This window comes from Xenopus laevis, chromosome 1L, assembly GCF_017654675.1.
Source record: "Xenopus laevis strain J_2021 chromosome 1L, Xenopus_laevis_v10.1, whole genome shotgun sequence".
Classification (NCBI taxonomy): domain Eukaryota; kingdom Metazoa; phylum Chordata; class Amphibia; order Anura; family Pipidae; genus Xenopus; species Xenopus laevis.
In genome coordinates, this window is record NC_054371.1 from 221725724 (window position 1) to 221748625 (window position 22902).

The 22902-nt window shown below is 37.2% G+C and overlaps 1 protein-coding gene across 1 annotated transcript in view; it reads right to left on the reverse strand.

The window, feature by feature from the left end:
- dcc.L (DCC netrin 1 receptor L homeolog) overlaps positions 1-22902 on the reverse strand; it is a gene marked incomplete at its 5' end in the record, with an annotated part of 292799 nt that overhangs the window by 41538 nt on the left and 228359 nt on the right. The window contains 6 exon segments of the mRNA NM_001085785.1: positions 2386-2418; positions 6458-6652; positions 7176-7283; positions 8751-8889; positions 8973-9151; positions 13896-13991. Coding sequence (NP_001079254.1) covers positions 2386-2418; positions 6458-6652; positions 7176-7283; positions 8751-8889; positions 8973-9151; positions 13896-13991 — 750 coding nt within the window.

Below are 22902 nucleotides of genomic sequence, written 5' to 3' on the forward strand. Positions count from 1 at the left end.
ACATTTACCTAGGGTCGAATATCGAGGGTTAATTTACCCTCCATATTCGACCGTCGAAGTAAAATCCTTCGACTTCGAATATCGAAGTCGAAGGATTTACCGCTATTCCTACGATCGAACGATCGAAGGAATAAAAGTTCGATCGATTTGAAGGATTATAATCCATCGATCGAAGGATATTCCTTCGATCAGGAAATTGTTAGGAAGCCTATGGGGACCTTCCCCATAGGCTAACATTGGCCTCAGTAGGTTTTAGGTGGCGAGCTAGGGGGTCGAAGAATTTTTTAAAGAGACAGTACTTCGACTATCGAATAGTCTAACGATTTTTGGTTCGAATCGTTCGATTTGAAGTCGAAGGTCGTAGTCGAAGGTCAAAGTAGCCTATTCAATGGTCGAAGTAGCCATATTCGACCATTCGAAATTCAAACTTTTTTTCCCTCTATTCCTTCACTCGAACTAAGTAAATGGGCCCCAATAAATCAGTTAATAGTAAATTACCATTTAAGTGAAGATAAATAGAATATAAATTATGTACATTAGACAATAGTTTTAGGATAACGTCACTCCGGCAGATTTACTAAAGGGTGAAGTGGCGACATTTTGCCAGAAATCACATTGGCAGGGACACCTCCAATTCACTAACAGGATGGAAATTCACTAGCGAAAGAGACCGTCGCTAGCATTTGTTCACACTCTATCGGGGGGCGACTTTTCGCTCAGGCGAATGGTCGTTACTCGCAAATTCACTAAAGTGCAGATTATACTGAATGTTACCTCTTTTGCCAAAGTTGACTTTGCCACCTCAGACCAGGCGATCTTTCTCAATCGTTTGTCACGTAAATCATATCCTGTCTGTCGAAAATGCATTCATTCTCAAAATTTCAACATTTTTCTTTAGCGGGATTGCCTGCAAAAGTCCTATCTTAACTTTATCTTAACTTTTTCCCCAGACATTTGAGGCCCATCGAACATTCATTTTACAGTGGGCTCATGTGTAGGCCATTATCTGATCTATTTTGTCTTTATAAAGGTTCCCTGGACATTTGTAATAAAAAGTGGCCACTTCAAGCATTTGCACCAACATCTCTAATAAAGACGTCCATACGAATTTAATGTACCCGCCTTATTCAAATTGACCTAAGCTTAAAGGAGAGGGAAACCCCCTGGACGCAAAAACCCTCCCCCCCCCCGTGTTGCTCCCCCCTGGTCTACCTGTCCCGCTGGGCAAATGCCCCTAACTTGTTACTTACCCCTCTGCGCAGGTCCAGTCCACGGAGTTCACAGACGCCATCTTCTTCCACGCGATCTTCTTCCTGCTTTGACCGGCGTTTTGGCGCATGCGCAGTAGGAGGATTTCGTGACTTTTGGCGCATGCGCAGTAGATCCGTACCGGCGAAATGCTCCTACTGCGCATGCGCTGGTCAAAGCAGGAAGAAGATGGCGTGGAAGAAGATGGCGTCTGTGAACTCCGTGGACTGGACCTGCGCAGAGGGGTAAGTAACAAGTTAGGGTAATTTGCCCAGTGGGACAGGTAGGCCAGGGGGGAGGAGGGAGGGGAAGCAACACAGGGGAGGAGGGAGGGTTTTTGCGCCCAGGGGGTTTCCTTCTCCTTTAAGATCACTAGGCAAAAACAAATGCTAGTGAATCTTTGCTATGAAATGCTCTCACTGAAGAAGTATGGCTAGCAAAAAGTCGCCAGCGTTCTGCGCCCAGGACACAACTTCGCATTTTAGTGTATAAGCATCGTGGTAACGATTTTGCACCTGGCGAAGTGGTGCAAAGAGTGCGAAGCGGTCGCTGGTGACAATTCGCCCTTTAGTAAATCTGCCCGACTGTTGGAGGAGAAAACTGCCCGTGTAGGCAACTATTGACTTTCAAAAAACATTCTAAAAAATTAGCTCAACACAAACTCTGTTTGTATGAAAACTAGAACTGCTGTATCCCAGGTGTAAATGATTTACAGTTTCTCCAAACGGTAATCTACAATTTTAATCTCTAACCAACGCAAGGGTACAGCGGCAGCTTGGAAATGATGCCGAGCTTAATTATACTTAATGTGAATTATTCAGCAGCTCGAAGAGATAGACAAAAAAATGTATTTCATACAAAGAAGCTTGACATTTTAATTGGTTCTTCAGAAAAAAAAAAAAAAGACAAAACAATTTCCTCTCTGGAAAATTTACATCACCTCTACCCCTCCCTGCCCGCATCAAAAGCATCTCGTCTTTGCAGAAGTTCATTAACGAGATTAATTAGCACATCGGTGGCTGCCTCATCAGGTGTGTAGCCCAGGTGAGAAGCAGAACACACTGTGAACAGCCAGATCCCCTCCCGGAGCCTAGCATTGATTTACAGAGAAAAGTTGACAGAATGAGGACACCGTACCTTGGTCATTAGCCATTTTGTCAGGGTGTTCCACTACAAAGGGAGAGAGAGAGAAGAAGACATTATCGTTACATTATGACAGCTCTTCATGGCAAGGTTGACATAGCAAATCAGCAATTTTATTGTAGCAAAGCCTTCATGGCAAGAGGCCGCCTTAGAATGCATTAGGCAGCGCAGAACCATAATGTTTTCTAATTCCTCTTTTCAAAGACTTTTTTGCCAATGTAGTCACGTCTATCACTTTGAAAAGCCATAAACAGGGGGAAGGAGGGGGGGGGAAGGTTTTCCAAAGAGCAGAGGAGAAAGTGCAAAGAAGTTCATGACGATGTGTTTTTTTTTTTTTAACTTGGAAGAGGGGGAAAAACATCAGCAAATATCGCAGCGTTCCCTGAGGATGTGGAGTTTGCAGCTGAAATTCATGTTGTAAATAAACCAGCTGGTTAACATCTCTGGTGCCAGACTGTTTATTGGCATATACTAAACTTTTATACCGAGAAACTTGGCAGAGATATAAAGGCAGGATTTTGCTTAGTAGAGAGATACCTTTGCTGGAGTCAATTTATGGTTTATATCTGTGCAGGATATGAACAAACTCAGAAAGGTGATTTCTTCACAGTTATACAGGGGAGGGTAGAGGTAGATGTATAGTATCTCTCTGTACAGACTATGAGCAAACTTAGGGGCTGTTCCTGCTGAATTGTAGTAATGGGAATATCTATGCTACCATAGTTTTATGGGATCTCTCTGTACAGACTATGAGCAAACTTAGGGGCTGTTCCTGCTGAATTGTGCTTAGTACAGGGGAATACCTATGCTGCCATAGTTTTATGGGATCTCTCTGTACAGACAATGAGCAAACTTAGGGACTGTTCCTGCTGAATTGTGCTTAGTACAGGGGAATACCTATGCTGCCATAGTTTTATGGGATTTCTCTGTACAGACTATGAGCAAACTAAGGGGCTGTTCCTGCTGAATTGTGCTTAGTACAGGGAATACCTATGCTGCCATAGTTTTATGGGATCTCTCTGTACAGACTATGAGCAAACTTAGGGGCTGTTCCAGCAGAATTGTGCTTAGTACAGGGAATACCTATGCTGCCAAAGTTTTATGGTATCTCTCTGTACAGGCTATGAGCAAACTTAGTGGACTGTTCCTGCTGAATTGTGCTTAGTACAGAGGAATACCTATGCTGCCATAGTTTTATGGGATCTCTCTGTACAGACTATGAGCAAACTTAGGGGCTGTTCCTGCTGAATTGTGCTTAGTACAGGGGAATACCTATGCTGCCATAGTTTTATGGGATCTTTCTGTACAAGCTATGAACAACTTAAAGGGCTGTTCCTGCTGAACTGTGCAGTTGAATATATGCAGGTGTAGGAATGTATGCAGGTGTAGTTTTGGTTTTTTCCTTATAAGCCTTTGCAATATAAATCTAATAGCAGGCTTCATATCCAGAGTCACCAAGCCACATATGTGCTGGTTTCTTATAAATAGATTAAAACACCCTAAAAAAGCTGCTGGTAAAAAACAGGAAAGTATTTGACCAGAAAATCAACCATTCACCCACAGTCCCAAGTCTGTAAGTCTTCTCCCCAAATTTTACTTAAACTGGCCTTCAGTCAAAGCCAATGCCCCAAGCCCTTCTACGAGAGAAACCCTACGGCTTGGGACTAACTGCTCTAATGTGAACTACTGTAAGGGCTTGGGTCTGTAACTATCCTAGAAAACAGTTGGCTAAGGATTCTGGGAGCTATAGCTTACAATAGAAGTCTGCAGATCCGTAATATCAAACACACTCAGCTCTGGCAGCTTCAGCTAATTAACATGTTTAAACAGCAGAGGCGTGTTGTCAGATTTCAATGACTCTGATGTCTTTCATATTTGAAAGGGATAATTAAACCATTGTCTTCTCTTAATACAACTGAATGCAGCTCTCGTGACTCGCTCGCAGTAAATATCCCAGCAGTTCAAGCAAAGCAATGGATCATTTCCCAGTAAGTGTTCTTGATTTACATCAATGGACTCTCATATTATAAAAACATTATTGAGAAATAAAAAAAAATCCACTGAAAATACAATTTCGACAGCGAAAAAAAAAATTATGAAATGAGATGATGTTCTATGCATTTTCAACATTAGGTGGCACTATACTGTTATATATGTCACTTAGAGAACATCAGATTTCAAGCTTTCTACCAGCATGAAGGAAAAAACAACTACAGGATCTTCAATAGATGTTACATTTTATCTCCCAGCATCCTCAGTAGGGCATTCAGAGGAAACTGAGACCCGAAGTACAGAAACCAGAGTCTTTCCTAAAGTCAATCTGATTCCAATATCCCATAGACCGTAATGGCATTTGACTGCTGAAACACACCTTCTTCTTCTTATCCAAACATGTTAGTCTGCTAAAACACTTTTCCTGACTGTCAGGAATGCTTTTCTGACAGATGGCAAAGTGTAAATAACTTGGAAAATGATGAAACAGCTTGGAATCTTCCTGAATTCCCCATTTGATATTGAATATATCTACCCTTTAATTTTTAACGTTTGAATGCACGGGAGTCTCAATAGTTTAAAAATGAGCTGGCTATAGGAGTTCAGAAATTAGTTGGCATCAAATCGTTTTTGTAACTGAAGAAAAGTTGTCTTTTTAAAAGGTCATCGACTTGATTTAAATTCATATTCATGAATTTCATTCTAGAATATTTATCCTGAGCTAAAACCATTCTCATTTGTGTTTGCCTTTAGATGCGGGGAAAGATCTGCTAAAAGTTCACATCTTGTCCAAGTCCGTGAGATGAAACATTAATGTGTTGGACTTGGTGAACCTCAGCATCTGTATTAGTGAGATCAAACATTAATGTGTTGGACTTGGTAAATCTCGGCATCTGTATTTAGAATGTGTTGGAAATCCATGTTCTTAGTGTAATATTTAATGGTCAAGAAACATAGGGGTGAGTCGGGTGGTCTCTTAGGTATGAAGAACCCTACAGTGTACCTGCAGTATCAAACTTGTTTGCACCATCAAAGGTATGCAATCTTTTCTCAGTTGCTGAAGAGTTTACTTCAGAGAAAAACAGAATTGAGTAATTCTCCAATTCAAATCTTTATCTGGAAATTAGATTGCAAATGTTTTTCAGGGAAACAAGGGCTCAGCATCAAAATGACATCTGCTTGCAAAACTTTAGGCACAAGTCCTTTGATGCAGGCCACTGAGGGAACCCTTCAAGAGTGGTGGTAGCTTAGGGTTCCCATGTGTCAATAGACGCACTGTGTATGATTCACAAGAGAAGGTGGGATGGAGGTAACATTGGCGAGAGCAATTATGCAGAAGTGCAAGGTGTGGCTTCAGATGCCATTTCTCACCCAATGACTGCAGCAACACTTTGTTGACCCCAAAGGCAGTATCGATTTGTAAAAGACACATTTAATGTCTATATCATCCAGTGGATGCATTGATAAGATATAGGGGTGATGTTTCCTTGGAGAATTTTAGGGCAAACATTTTATTGGTCATAATAATTCTGTGAAAAATTCTGGGATATTTTTGGGCCCCCTTGATCTGACAGGCCCGACCCACCTGAAACCCCATTTACTTGCTGACTTCTGGGTTTGTGATTCACATCTGTCTAAATGAGCACAATTAGTTGGATTTCAGCATGAATCTACTTGTTAATGGTGGGGCTATAAAACACAAAATAAGTTTATACATTCCTCATTGTACCAGAACCTCAACTTGCACCATTTTACCCTTCGTTGTTAACATCTAGTGAAACTTTGGCTTGTTCCACCATGTTTTTCTTCCGATAATGGACATTTGGGAGTCACTATGTGGTGGTGGTGGGAGTCTGTGACTAATTCTGTATGATTGGACCCAACATTGAAAGAAATTGGTGATGACAGCTAATTACTCATAATTGCACATATGTAATATGAGTGGAGACGTGAGACCTGCAAATGCATTTAATACAATCCAGATATTGGCAATACTGCTTTGCTTAGACATGAACAGGACAGCAACTACCACTTCGTTATAGTAAGATAAATCAGGTAATTTAGCACCTCTTACCTTTAGGCGTCCGAAAAGTAATTGGTTCAGACAGAGGTCCCAATCCTTTGGCGTTGCGTGCCTGGATTCTAAAATAGTAGGCAGTGTCTAGGTTTAGATCCAGAATTTCATGAGTTAATCTGTCACCAGTTATTGTCACCATGATCCAGTCATCTAGCTGCAGGTTCTTGTCCAAAGTGTAGAAAAGTATGAAATCTAGAAACAAAATATAGGGAAGTTCTGAGATACCATAGCATTGCTCGATCACATCCAGCATGCATATATTATACATTGGTATGCCAGCACAGGTAGATGCCTGCAGTTATGTAAATAAACCCATGTCCCACCAGTCTCACAATCAACATTAGAGAGGAGTAAATCAATTAAAATGATTCAAGCTACTGCTTCCCATCCACTCCCACCTTTTTTTCTAAACTTCCCTTCTCTTAAAGTGCTTGTTAAACTTAATTTGCTATCAATTTGTTTCTGTGTTTTCTTTTCCCCATGTGTACAGTTTTCCTTTTTTTGGCTTGTGCCAAATGTTTATAATTATTGCATTTTTTTTTTGCTCAGATTTTGTGCATTCTGTGTAAAATAGCTAATTAACAAGTTGCACAGTCAGTAAAGATACAAATATCTCTACAAGCGGAGCAGTGTGAAACCAAGGAGAGAAGAGAATAAAGGATGCATGTGTCAATGTCTAAGGAAACAAGGATTCCTGCAGAACATGCAGATTTACCAATAATTTTGCCGTTGGCTTCGATCGGAGGCTGCCAGCTCACAATAACAGCTCGAGGCTTCCTTTCCCTTGTGATAACTGTCAAGTCCTTCGGGGCAGATGTTGGAGCTTAAAAAGAAGTGGAAAAATAAAAACATGTGAAAAATAATGCACCGTCCAAAACATAATAATTTTAAACTATGGAAATAATGAGAGACAGAATAAATCATAAGGTAGGACAAATATTTGTTATGTGTTACATTTGGGGTTCGGGCAGATATTTTCATGAATAAGTTATTGCTTATCATCAGCCAGAGAAAAGGCCTACAGGAATTTATTTATAAAGGGGTCATGGTGTTGTGTGCAAATAACAGGCCCACAATGCAAATCAACAGTTGTTGGATGCCCTGTAATCTCCCATTGCATCTCCAGCATGGAGCACAAAGAGTTGTAAATGATAAGGTGAATTCTCAGACACAACCAACATAATTTAATGGGAAGTTATGTGGGCAGTCTATAGGTCGCCGCATGCATACCCCCTTGTGTAGAATTCATGATGAACAATGAAAAGCACCCGCACAAGCAAGTTGATTTCAGAGACCTGGACCTGAACCTGGCTTTCTGGTGCCGCTGGACACTGAACTTGGTCTCCAGTTCCAGACTATTCAATCCCGTTTAAAATGCAATGCAAAACTCACACTGAGTAACTAGTAAGCATAAATATGTAGGGGGTATTTACTAAAACTCTTATTTATCCATTTTTTTATGAAAAGTTGAAAAAATTAAAAATCACTGACAAAATCGGGCTCCAATTTTTTCGAAATTGAGAGTCTGAAAATTCTTCTCTTCTCTGCTCATCTTCAGGGACATCTACGTGACCTCAACAGGTTTAAGCTGGAGTATTTTCGTATTTGGATTTTTTGCAGCTTTGGGGTATAATAGATCTCTAAAAATTTGCATTTTTCTTCCTCTAAAAATGTGAGTTTTCCACTTTAAAAACGTGACCAGAAAAATCTGAGGTTTAATAAATAGACCCTGTAGTGTACAGCATCTATAAAAACTATATTTTTCATCCTTTAGTTTCCCTGCATTTGTTCCTGTCCATGCATCGCCTTTAAGCTCACATGAAGGTCTGAATAGTTGAATTAAGTAATGCCTTTTATAGAATGCTGGAACTTTGTAACACATAATAAACCTTGTTACCTTCCATCATATTTTAAGAAGCATTAATACCACATCCTTGCAGTATTAGGAGTATGGGATTAAAGGTCTACCTTTAGGCCACAAGAGTTAAGTTGTGTCCTAATTATTTTTACTAATGCATTGCATGAAACTAGGGAACTTCTTATAGAAAAAGCAACTTTTTAATAGGGGAAAAAATATATTGTTCAAGTTACATCTTCTCTTGATTCCTATGGAGAAAAAATTCAATTAGCAGCAAGTTCAACAACTTTTTGAACAATCAGCAATCAACTTGGCTTTTACGAACCACAAGAGCAGTTTTGGAGGAGAGTTATATATTTTCCTAGCTGTGAAGTACAGACATTTACTGATATATGTCAGAAGATATGATGGATATACGTCGGATATGATTACCTGTTTCGTAAGTAGTGGCATGAGCTGTCATACTCCAAGTGCTTGAGCGTCTACCCTTTGTGACCATTACTGAAAATTCATACATGGTGTTTGGCTTCAAGCCCGTTACAGTATGACTTAGAGATGTTGTGTCAGCAGACTAGAAAACAAAAAGAATATAGAAAACTGTAGAAATGTTGATTTAACATGTAATATTATCAAAAACAAGGAAAATGATTTTACCTTATATTTTGAACTGGCTGAGTAGCTCGTTCTCCAGCGTATAGTATAGAAACGCACTTCGGTCGTCTTTTGGTTCTTAAGGACAGAGTTGTCCGCCCAGCTGACTCTCACTGCATCATGCGTAAGTGCAACCGCCTGAACACCTACTGGTGGGAGCATGGGGGTGGACATATCTGGGACTGAGGTAGGGAGATCATCAATAAAAGGATAAAACTCAATTTCTAATGGGTCAATGGGGTCTGAGTAAATTAAAAAACATGCAGCAAAGAATTCCAAGATGAGAAAAATAAACAGTCAGCACAGCAGAGCAATGGGTTAAATGTGAAACAATAAGGGTGAAAAAGGTGATATGCAAGAGATAGAGAAGAGAAACATAAATGAAAAAGTTACACTAATAAAAATATATGCATATACGAGGCTGATATATCATATTTCAAATATATATAGATCCGACAATAAATTATACTGAAAATACTGGACAATATAAACAGTTCAGCTGTCATTTTACCGATTGCACATTAAATATCACCAAAGCCCTTTGAGTTGCTTAGAATACGAATTACAATGTAACTGGTATTTGCTTATTTGTACTTGAATCATACAAAATACTTCTTTGGAAAGTTTTTATATTACTATAAATCTGATCCTACACAGACACAGAAATATCCTGTTTGAGCAGGTAGCCAAATAAGAAGTGCTTTGGCCAGATTGGGGTCATCTGACTTATTGGGTTTTGGGAAGCAATAGGTTCAAATAGGGAACATTGACTATATCCAATGTGTTTCTTATGCTGAAACAATATCTAAATGAAATAATACAAAAGGCAATAGAATGACAAATTGATCAAGAAGGTCCTGAAAAAAATACCTGAAAACTTCTAACATATGAAGATAGTGGTTAAAATATGTCCTTCTTTTGATAAAACAAAATGCGTCCAAATAATCATTGAAACCATTCTTGTTCAGAATGTGACCATTCATCAATACATTTAAACTGTGTAACTTGCAAAAATGTATTAATTACTTATCATATGAACTCTTTTAGAATACTAAGAAAGGTCCCACAGAGAGAGTTCTAGAATAATAAATGAGTCTTCTTCTCCATATCACAGTATACTGTTTTTTTTCATGGTAATGTGTATTCTGGTATCTCTAGAGATAAAACTGAGGATAGTGGCTACATGGAATGTCCTCCTTTTAATAACGAGTCTCCCTTTTCATATCACAGTATTCTGCTACTTCATAGTAATGTGTTTACTGGTACATCTTAGCAGTGTGTTGATAAACACCATGGGGCACATTTACTAAGCTCGAGTGAAGGATTCGAAGTAAAAAAACGTTGAATTTCAAAGTATTTTTTTGGGTACCTCGACCATCGAATAGGCTACTATGACCTTCGACTACGACTTCGATATGAATGATTCAAACTAAAAATCGTTTGACTATTCGATAGTCGAAGTACTATCTCTTTAAAAAAAACTTTGACTACCTACTTCGCCACTTTAAACCTACCGAGCTTCAATGTTAGCCTATGGGGACCTGCCCCATAACGTTTCTAAGCTTTTTTTGATTGAAGGAAAATCCTACAATCGATGGATTAAAATCCTTCGAATCGTTTGATTCGAAGGATTTAATCGTTCCTTCAATCAAAGTATTTGTGGTAAATCCTTCGACTTCGATATTGGAAGTCAAAGGATTTTACTTCGAGGGTCGAATATCGAGTATTAATTAACCCTCTATATTTGACCCTTAGTAAATGTGCCCCCATAATTCTATGATCATATGTAGAACTAAGAAGAAATATGGCAACCCAGGAATAACATAAAGCATACTTTCCCTATATTTACTACTCTTCACATAGGAACACATTAAAATTTCACACACCATTTATAAGTTCCATACACATTGTTAATCATCAAATTTACAAAACTATCAACAACTTTATAATGGCCCCATCAGAAGGTGAACCAATTTTCGAGAGAAAATTTGTGTCATAGATTATGAAAGGGAAACATCTTGACTCGTTTGTTTCTAAGATCTGATTTTTATATCTAATTTTTTGTTGATTGAGAACTTAAGAAGCTGTATATTCTCTGTCCAAAAAAATATTCCTTAGAAATCCTTTCCTCTTGCATTTGCACATGTCTTGAGATTCTTCAACTTATTTTAATTTGAGGAACACATACATTGTTCTCTTTATACTCTAATGACAGAAACCTTGTTTAATGATACTTATTATGTTTTTGTTTTTTTTTTAAAAAAAAAAGGCTTCTTATGATATTTAAATAGTCTCTTCTGATGTAGGAAGTAGGTCATATTTTGTATTATATGTTCATGTTATATTCAGGCAAACAAAGGATGCAGTTACTGAAAATGATATACACTATCCTTTAAAGACTTCACAGTCAGACATCATGCAACACGTAATTCCTTGTGCTTTATTGTATTAAATGAGCTGAAATGATCATTTTTCAAAATTGATAAAATCTTTCACTATAAGCCTTTCCTAAGGTAAATATAATGAATCACATGAAAACAGAGATGAATGAGATGGTCACTCGCACCCTCCAAGAGTGTCACCCACATAGGGAGATTGGTAACAAGACTGTAATAACATCTGATGGAAGGGCGAGAACAGCTGAATGGTTCAGCATTTTCATCACATAGGAATCAATCTCACAGGATCTTCAGGAATGGTAGACAGAATTATTATCAAGCTGGGAACCTTTGTTAACTCAATAGAATCCATTCAATACAGAATTAATACTTCTGATTGTGTTAAAAAAATATCATTCCAGAGAGATCATAAAAGACAGATCATCTGTATTTCCTATAAGATGATGTTGACTGTGCAAAGATCCCAATGGGAGAGCCGGATTCCTACTCAAGCTCATCATTGTTAGAAATCCAGATACAACTTGAAAGTGGCAACTCAAAAGACTGAGTGACCATGAAACCTTCTTCTACTTCTTCAGCAACAACGTAATAATGTTTTTGTGCTTATACCGTAGATATTTAAATGAACAAAGTTCTATTATCCATATGAACTGCATGAAGAAGAATCGAAGAATGTAAGGATTGCCCGGGTGCGGTAGCAAGGAATAAGATGTGCAAATACTGACACAAGGGGCAACTGAAGAATCAGGAGACTCTAGAGAATCTTTGGGGAGGCACGCTTATAATTGAACCCTAGGAGAAGCAATAATAAGTTGACTGCCAAGGCATACTGAGCATTAATGAGGAGAGAATGTTTTAGGAAGTGCATCTTCTTTAAGGGGCTGATTCACTAAATTCGAGTGAAGGATTCGAAGTAAAAAAACTTCAAATTTCAAAGGTTTTTTTGGGCTACTTCGACCATCGAATGGGCTACGTCGACCTTCGACTACGACTTCGAATCGAAGGATTCAAAGTAAAAATCGTTCGACTATTCGACCATTCGATAGTCGAAGTACTGTCTCTTTAAAAAAAACTTCGACCCCCTAGTTCGGCAGATAAAAGCTACCGAAGTCAATGTTAGCCTATGGGGAAGGTCCCCATAGGCTTGCCTAAGTTTTTTTGATCGAAGGATATTCCTTCGATCGTTGGATTAAAATCCTTCGAATCATTCGATTCGAAGGATTTAATCGTTCGATCGAAGGAATAATCCTTCGATCGTTCGATCAAATTTTCTGCGCTAAATCCTTCGACTTCGATATTCGAAGTCGAAGGATTTCAATTCCTAGTCGAATATCGAGGGTTAATTAACCCTCGATATTCGACCCATAGTGAATCAGCCCCTAAGTATTGTGTGTTTCTTTGTTGTGTTAAACCATATTGGTCTTCGGCCGACATGTGAAAATTTGTTAAACTAGGGTTAAAACACGCCACAGAGATAGATAGATGATAGAAAGATAGATACATACATCATAAGCTATAGGTAAAGCTTAAATTAAATAAGATGGCAGGCAGGTAACTATGAATAACAGGTAGGTGGAGAAACCATAACATAAAGTTTAAAGTTTTCATTGTCTTGATATACTATTTATTATTATTATTATTATTATTTTTTTGGTTGCTAATAATACATACAGCTGGAGCCAAGCAGAAAAAAACAGATTTTAGAAGTTTGTTGCTTCATTACATGAAAATAAAGGCTATGGGTAATATATGCTTATTTCCAAACAGAAAGTAGGACATTTTGAAGTTCTACTTCGCCTGTCTTATAACAGATATCACAGACACTCTGATATTGCTTTATTGATTTTTTTCCCCCGAAGTGTACCATTCCGTCATATAATTGCCTTGAAACAAGTAGTATTTATTATAATATTTGGAAATGAAATAAAACGGATACATTGATTTATAACAGACATTATCAAATGAAAAGCACTAAAGGGGTTTTCATACAGAGCTTTTTTTCCTTTCCCTTTTTCATTTCCTTTGGGAATACTTCAGAAATCATTTTCCTAGTTGTATTGACGTTTAGTCTATCGTCTCCTAGGGTTTTTTGGCCACAGTATTCTTTCTGATACCTCTTTGCCGTTTTTATCACTGTGCTCTCACATTTGGCTGTCTCATAAGAGACATTAATTTCGAGGTGGAACAGAAGAATATGTGACCCAATGATGCTCGTAAGTTTATGACATGAAACCTTTGATTATTAATTTTCTTGAATGATAGACAGGCGTGTGGTAAATATATTGAATTCTGTGCCCAGCCAGTTTAAAATAAAGATATGAATCTACCATGAGCAAAATGCAAGAGAAAACAACTGATGTGCCAATGAGAAGACCATGATACATTTGGAGAATTTCATTGGTTCATGAAAGGATGTTGCATCTGACTTTAATTTGTCTAAACATCTAATCAGTTGATTGAATTAGAAATAACATTTCAGATTTCAGACATGTTCAAATGTTTAAGGCAGAAGCTATTTCCAACATACCTGTTTGTGATCGAGTGGTGGCACTTTCATAGAGAGGGACGCCTTCCCCAGCATTATTAAAAGCTTTTAGTGAAATGACATAATGGGAGCTTGGCTCTGCAGGCAAAAATAACAAAAATCAAATTTTTTTTAGCTAGCACTCTTGGAAGGCCATTTCATTGATTATAGTATTCAAACACAACAGCATAATTACTTTCAAAAAGTTTTTTTTTTCAAGGCAACTGTTTATTTGTCATAATACATTTGATACATTTGCGCAGATCTGATTTCAACAATTCCCAGAACAGAAATTTACCGGAGTCCTAAATCGTGTTAAAAGAATCGTGTTCAGAATGTATCCCAATTAATTCCTTTTGGAATTTGAGTTTTTTTGAAACTCAATTTGGAAAAAAACAGACATTAAATGCAATTGTTTTTCTAGAATATATTTTTTTTCTTATACAGAAAAAATCTATTGTGTTAAATGATGAAACAACAAACAACTCTTGAACTCAATGTTCCATTCATTTTTTAAATCTGTTTTTTAAAAAATGTGAAAAATAAAATTGCTTGAATGCTGAAAATAAACCTCCCATTCAAGATTGCCAAGTTTTGGTTTACAATTTCATCATCATCATCATTTATTTATATAGCGCTGTCAAGATACGCAGTGCTTTTTAGACATTTAAAGATTTTTGAAGATCAGAAATTTGTATTTTTTTCTTTCATTTTCGCAAATCCCAGAATAACCACAGTCTAAAATTGTCAATTTGCCAGCAGATTGTAGAATTTACTGAAACCTTCTGCTCTTCCCTATAGAAAACACATAATACAATGGTGTATTCACCAATCCAAAGACAGGCGCAACAACAAATTTGAAGCTTTGCTTATGTTTTGAATTGCCCATTTCAAAAATGTACAGTTGGAGGTCTATTTTAGTGGTTTTAGAGGTTTTTGAAACCACTACTAGTGAATTTATTCGCTAAGCCATGGATTTGTGGCGAAATTCCAAATTTCGCCATGTGCAAAAAAATTCACCAAAGAAAAATTGGCCATAAGGAAAAACGACCATAAGAACAAACGTCCAAAAGAACAACGACCAATCACTTTAATGCATTTGGAGCAAGAAAAATGGTTGCACTCATAAAAATCAGTTGTGTGTAAAGACGCCCATTGACTTCAATGTGTTAAATTTCGCCGTTTCACAATCGTGACAGATTCTCTCATCATAAAAGATCCAAATGAAAAAGTACGAACGTTCCCTAAAATTCTAGTTTTTCAGGCAATTACTAGTAAATAAAAATATGAAAACCACTAAAAGTCTGCATTTATTAAAAATGGCCCAATAGGATCAGCACAGCTTTCATTGACTTGTTTTAGTGTTCTTTGTGCTTTTTCACACTTAATAAATCTCAAATTTTTAGAACTTTTAAAATAAATAGGAAAACCACACATTTTTAAAGATTTAAAGAAGTAAATGGTCCTCAAAGTGTATACATTAGTTATAGTGTGGATCGATCATTGTTCTTTAATTTTGCTTTCTGAGAAATTCCCAGTATTTTATATAAACAGAATAGCATTTATGACGCTCACAAGAACTGTTATTCTTCTATAAAGATTAATCAAGTTCCTGGAACATATCAGGCAGCTCACAGTGTTAGTTAATTGTACACAATATCCTATCAGGTCTTTCCAGAGGGGCATGGGCAGTCAATTGAAAAACAGAAAGAAGGAAAGCACAAGTACTGTGTGTTTACACTGAGCAGTAGAGCCTGTTATCCAGAATGCTCAAGACCTGGGTTTTTCTGGTTAATGCATCTTTCGTAAATTAGCTCTTCATACCTTAAGTCTAATAGAAAATCATTTAAACACTAAATAAACCCAATAGCCTGGTTTTGCTTTGAATAAAGATTAATTATATATATATATATATATAGAGAAAAAGGAAGTAATTTTAAAACATTTGGATTAAATGGATAGAATGGATTCTATGGGAGATGGCTAGTGATGGGCAAATGTATTCACCAGACATGGAGTTGCGATGAATTTACTTGTTGCTGCCCGCAAATGTTTTCATGAAACTGCTGTGAAAATTGCTGCTGTCACTTTAATGCATTTGGACAAAATACTTGCGTATAAAAATTGTTTTCAAAATTATTTTGAAATGTTGACATTTTTCTATGTTTTTTTAATTTTTTCGCCATTTTGCACATTTTTCGGTGAAGCGAAACGGGACAGATTCTCACTAGAGATGGCCTTCCCATAATATAGAGCTTTTTAGATAATGGGTTTCCAGATAATGAAACCCATACCCAAATATGAACTTCTGCAGCTCCCGCCAATTCATCTTTTATAGTAAAGCAGCTGGAAAAAACGAATTCTCTTGTTGAATATTTCACCATTTCTGCCACTTCAGTGGTGGAGTTCACCGTAGAGTTAAGAACTGATCAAGCATTATGAAAATTTCAGAAAATGTCATCAATTGGGCCAACCTGATTGAGATTCCTGGCCATGCAGCTGGAAAACTTGGGCTCCTTCTTTTGTACAATAATGTCTGGTCTCTTATTAGACATTCCATGCAAAGAGCTTGGTTTGTGTTATTTTACAACACACTTTTCACATATTGGCGTACATCAAATGGCTGCAGTGAAATTCCTTTCCTTCTACCTTAGGGGAATAACTTGACTTTGTAGAGGTCACATACATGTACTTTTCCATGCTGATTTTCTAGTCCATAACCCAATGTTAATGACCCACAACTTCCCTCAGTTCCGCTTTGCTGCAAATATTCCATAATTACTATTAATCCCTTCAGTGCCAGGAAGGGCCATAATATAAATGCACTGCAGCCCCTTCCAGATCAGACTGTTTAATAGCACAGACCCTCCTTGGAGACTACTGAATAATTGATTAGTTCATCGTGAATATCATTAGGACTGGTGCCAGATGAATTAATAAACAATAAGAACTTGATGTGAGGCACTGCAAGGTCCTTGTTGTAAATTAATTTCAGATTAGTGGTGATTGGCCAAATGAAGGCATTTGTTTAGTGAGAATGTGATTGCCGCAAATACATATATATTATTAATGAACTGCTGTGATGTGACTCATTTTTCCTGTTTTAATCCAAACTCAATAGTGAATTCATGAAATAAAAAATAAATAAATAATACATCCAGGTGGACAGACAATTGTGCCCATTAGTATGAGATGCCTCTTGAAATCATCACCAATGGCTTATTTCAAATAATGACTGAAATGAAATCTAAATGCTGATTGCTCATAATGCAGACCTTGTTATGTTTATATGGCTTGATTAGCAATAAAAGCTGTTATGTGCGTTGGAAAGAGGACAGTAAGGGGCCGATTCACTAAGCTCGAGTGAAGGATTCGAATGAAAAATACTTCGAATTTCGAAGTATTTTTTGGGTACTTCGACCATCGAATGGGCTACTTCGACCTTCGACTTCGACCTTCGACTTCGATTCGAACGATTCGAACGACAAATCGTTCGACTATTCGACCATTTGATAGTCGAAGTACTTGCCCTTTAAAAAAAAACTTCGACCCCCTAGTTCGGCAGCTAAAAGCTACCGAAGTCAATGTTAGCCTATGGGGAAGGTCCCCATAGGCTTGCTAACCTTTTTTTGATCGAAGGATTTTCGTTCGATCGTTGGATTAAAATCCTTCGAATCGTTCGATTCGAAGGATTTAATCGTTCGATCGCAGGATTAGCGCTAAATCCTTCGACTTCGATATTCGAAGTCGAAGGATTTCAATTCGAGGGTCGAATTTCGAAGTATTTTTAACTTCGATATTCGACCCTTAGTGAATCTGCCCCTAAGTCTATGTAAAGAGCTACAATCCCTTTACCCACTTTAGAATTATATCATTATTCAAGGGTTCTGCTATATCTGAACTTGAGCACCAAAATACCTTAAGTAAGCGGTGGATAGAGGCTAAAACGCCAACCAGGAGAGTAAAAGTATGGCATCCCAGAATAGCTATATATTCAGCAAATAACTACAATTTAATTTAAAAAAAAAATACCAAAAATTACCTTGTACTTCAGCCAAACTAAGCTGCATGAATCCATATTGGCAGCAAAAAAATTATATATGGTTTATTTATTGGGTTATTTACTAAAATTCAATTTCATCTCATATTATAAAGAAAAAAAGCCTGACCAAACACTTATCCCAAATTTTGCCTTATCAAAATAATAACTAGAATTAATCGGTTTGGGGAATCACTCGACTTTTTCAGGTTTTCTGATTCTGGCTTTTTGCATTATCTGGTTATAATAAATCTCAAAAAATTCTACTTTTTGCTTCATAAAGCCGACCAAATAAATTTGAGGTTAAGTAAATAACCCCCTTCAATGTTTAAATGATTTTAAAACTTAAAGGTATGGGAATCCAAATGATGGTACAATGCCTTATTTGGAAAACCCCAGGTCCCAGGCATTTTGAATAATAGATCCCAAACCTTTACTTCATTTTGGAAAAACCTTTCAGTGTCTGAATAGACATGGAGAATTTTTCTGTAAAGACAGCTCATAACTAATTCTCACAAGCAAACCAGTGAATATTTTATGCATATGCTCTCTAGCAGCGCCATATTTTAGATGTTTCCTGATTTTTTTTTTTCCAATAGTAGCGGTCCGAAAAACTTGAATTTTTAGAGGTTTTCAAGGCTTCTCTTATTTTTTAGCGCATTGTTCAGATTTTTATATTTGAAGCTTTTAATAAATCGCATGGCATTCGCGTTGTTAGAGAAAATACGTTTATTTGGGGTTTTAAAAACCTCTAAAATCACTAAAATGAGAATGTTGATAAATGGGCTGCCTTGAACCCTTCTTTTCAATAGAAACAAAATCCCATGAATGTAAAAGAAAGTCACTCTCAAAGAAAGGTCACTTTACCTCATATTTTATGAAAATAATATAACACTAAATTAAGGGGCGGTTTTCCCCCTCTAACTTCACTGCAGTGTGTTCTAACATACTTATATTGTGTTTTTAAAAGACCCGTACACTGCAGAAAGACCATGCATGCCAGAACTGTGACCCATTGGTAAAGTTCTGAAGGTTTCTATTATATTATTTACATTAATGATGTATGTACAAAAATAATGTATTTATGGTTACACAATGAAACATGTTCTTTAATCTCCCACATTTTCCCACAAGAGGTCCCTATGATGCTGATGACCAATAGCAGTTGTCCTCTCTCTCCAAACCTAAAGCCAGCCTGGTTTAGCCGAGGTATGTGATTAAATCATGACACTAATTATAAACCTCTTCATTTGCACACACTTATATATATTCCACTCACACAATGTGGAACCATTGACCGTACTTTGCCTTTCAGATCAAACTCATGCAATGCATTTAAATTGAACATTTCCAACCCATCAATTATCTGCACATTGTGGAAACAACAGGGAGCCTCTGGGTGACAATCAATTAAAAGAAACAGATATATTTTCTTCTCTGTTTGATATTGTTTTTGTTTAATGTTTGCCTAGTTTAATTGCAGGATGTGGCTTTGTTCGCCATATCTGCAGTGAAGTGTATGGATTCTAGTCATGTTTAATGATATTGTTTAAAAAAACACTAAAAGCTCAAAATTTCGTAAAGTAAAAGCAGTAGAGGTCCCATAGAAGTCAATGGGAGCTGCACTGATCCTATTGGACATTTCTTTTAGTCATTCTGATTTTTAAAGGTTTTCAGATTTTTCACTAGTAATTGTCCAAAAAAGCTTGCATTTTTAGGGGTTTTAGTATTTTTTAGCACATCGTTCAGCGCTTTTTTCCATTTGTACTTTTTATATTTGGATCTTATAATAACTTTCATGGCATTCTTGGTTTTAGAGAAAATGAGTTTAATAGTGGTTTCAAAAAGCTCATATACCACTAAAATGTGCAATTTAATAAATAGGCCTCCCAATGATGGCTCAACTGCCCTTTAAGATAATGGTTGGGTCAAGTAGATCCATTCACCTGGTTTTGACTCTTTTTGGATAAGGTAGACCTCTGGACATTTGAATGTACGACAGGTCTGCAAGGTGTCAAAGTGCTGGAGGCAATGTCTAAAAGTTTCTTTTAACCATGCCCCCCCCAGTTATACCCCTCAAAACTTTCACGCCACCTTTTGTTGTCCTTCTACCCCCAACATTTTTTAGAATTTGTCTCTCCAAAGGGATAAGATGTAGAGCTGTTTAAGCTAATAACATGTTCAGCCGCTTTGTACAGAGTGCCAATTTATATTCAAACTCATTACTGAGCTCTAATGTTGTATTTTATTAAATCTTTGCCTTTGCAAAAAACAAACATAGAAAACCATCCTTCTCCAGGATCCCAAATGACAGTGTAACAGAGGCTCAATCTTCTGCTTTCTAATTATGCCTAATAGTCAGATCAGAACAGCTATCAAGGGTATTAAGAAGAAATAGCTTCACCTTCAGATCAGACGGACATGATCCAATTTTGTTTTGTTTTGCTTATGTTTAAACCTTATAAATTATTGTTTTGTTTTTGATAGGCCAAAGGCAGCTCTGCACATAGATACATATGTGCACATAGATTCATTATGTGGAAACCCGTAATCCAGAAAGCTCTGAATTACGAGAAGGCTGTCAGTCATAGAATCCATTTTATCGAAATAATCCAAATTTTTAAGTATTATTTCCTTTTTCTCTGTAATAATAAAAAAGTAGCTTGTACTTGATCCCAACTAAGATATAATTAATCCTTATTGGAGGCAAAACCAGCCTATTGGGTTTCTTCAATGTTTACATGATTCTCTAGTAGACCTATGGTATGAAGATCCAAATTATGGAAAGATCTGTTATCCGGTAAACCCCAGGTCCCGAGCATTTTGAATAACAGGTCCCATACCTGTATATGTATTGGAAGAGGGAACTGCTTATTATATATATCCCTTTACATGCCAGAGCAATTGCACATTTTTAGGTGAACTGAAATGTAGTTGGTCCAAATGCACATGTGTCATTGCTCTAAAGGTCTTGGAACCTAAAGGTGTTACAATTACAATAGAAAACTCAGTGGCTGCTAGGGGCAGTATAGAGGACATATTTAGGGGGTTATTTATCAAGCTCCTAATATCCAAACCTCAAATAATTTGTTGTTTTCAGAGTAAAAAAAAAAACTATGAATTATTCGAGATTTATTGAAGTCCGATGGTCTAAAAACTCAGAATCCGAAACCCTGGCATCTAAAAGCTCTCGAGGTTCGGTATAAGTCAATGGGGAATGTCCCAGTGTCTGTGCTGATGTCCCTTCCATTATCGAGGATTTCCAGGATTCGTCGGAAAAAACTCACAAAACATCGAAAAAATCATAGCTTTTGAAGAAAACTCCAAGCAATTCAGAGTTTTCATGGAAGACTCCGAAGTTTTTGGAGTTTTGCCCGACCCTATTTTTTCTGGCTTTTTTCTTCATAAATAAGGTCCATTTGGGAATTTGGAGTTGCTTAGAGTTGGATTAGAAATAGTGAGATAAATTCGGACCTTGATAAATAACCCCCTTAGAGTTTTTATATGTATGCAACACTGATTAAAATTTAGGTTTGAGCCTCTAAAAATTTTCCCTGTGGGTCCAAATTAGCTATGTTACTGATAGAATAGATATAAATAGAATAGATTGTGGTTCCTTAATCATTTTTGGGACTCGGATCTCCGCCCCCATACCCACCCATGTTATTACTATAATTTATTCACATAGCAGCAATATATTACATAGCACAAAGTTCTTGCAAATATTGAGGTACAGAGACTCAGCAGGGACCAAAACTGCTTTGCAGCAATAAGGTTCTGAGTTTGATTCCAGCTCAGGTACTATCTGTAAGGAGTTTGGATTGGGTGTGAATCATGGGCAGAACTAGGGGAAAGGCAGAAAAGGCACACGCCCAGGGAGCATAGTGAGGGGTGCTAGGTGTGTAACTCTTTTGCCTAATCCTGGTTCCATTCAGGTCCTGGAGGGGAAAGACGGTGCTTAAAAAGGCATGCAATGGTAAAAGTCTCCTACATGAAGGTGATTGGATGGGTGGTGGATGTTGGTTTATGTCTAGCCACTCCCCCCCATTTATCACCTATGTGGAGCAAACTGGTTCAGTTTCATAAATCAGCCACATTATTTGTATCCATAGGATTTTATCTAATAGAATACAAGCAATGTTCGTACCCGACCATAATAGCACACTTATTAAGTCAATGGGGCTCATTTATCAACACTGGGCAAATTTGCCCATGGGCAGTTACCTATAGCAACCAATCAGTGATTAGCTTTTTGAAGCCAGCTGCAAGTAGAACAACAAATGCAGCAATTTGATTGGTTGCCATGAGATACTGCCCATGGGCAAATTTGCCTTGTGTTGATAAATGACCCCCAATGAGTTTCAATGAAGGAAATATAATGCATGAAAGATAATATTGAGGCTCTTGGTTCTATTCTGAGATATGCAGATGAGTGTCTAAGCCTGTGGTTACTGTCTGGTATGTCACAGTGAATTTCCAAGCATAACAGAGGGGCCTATTTCTCTGCAAGTTATTCACTTTTTTCTTTTATGGGCAATAACTATAAATATATAGCTGCTATAGAGGCATTATTCTAGAACAAACAGATGCTTTATAACAATTTATAAGTCTGCTGCTCACCCTCGTTAAATAATTAAAGCCAAGCACACCGTGTACATAATTTGTACTTGGAATTGTTTATATGTATAGGCATATGGAAATGGCCGCTGTATCTGGGTAAATATGGACTAACATATGCTCCTCTTGTCCTATCCTCTAGTTTAATCTAACGTGCATATGTTCCATTCTATCAACAATTATGAAGTGTAAGATTAGAGGAAACATTTTTTTTTCTAGTTTCAAGTGCTTTGGTGCCACAATATTTTAACAATGTATCAGAGTGTGTGTGAATATATATAGTACCTACTGTAAGTTAGAAGGCTAGTAGAAGTCATTGATTGGTTTTGTGACCATATAAAGACACAAGACTGC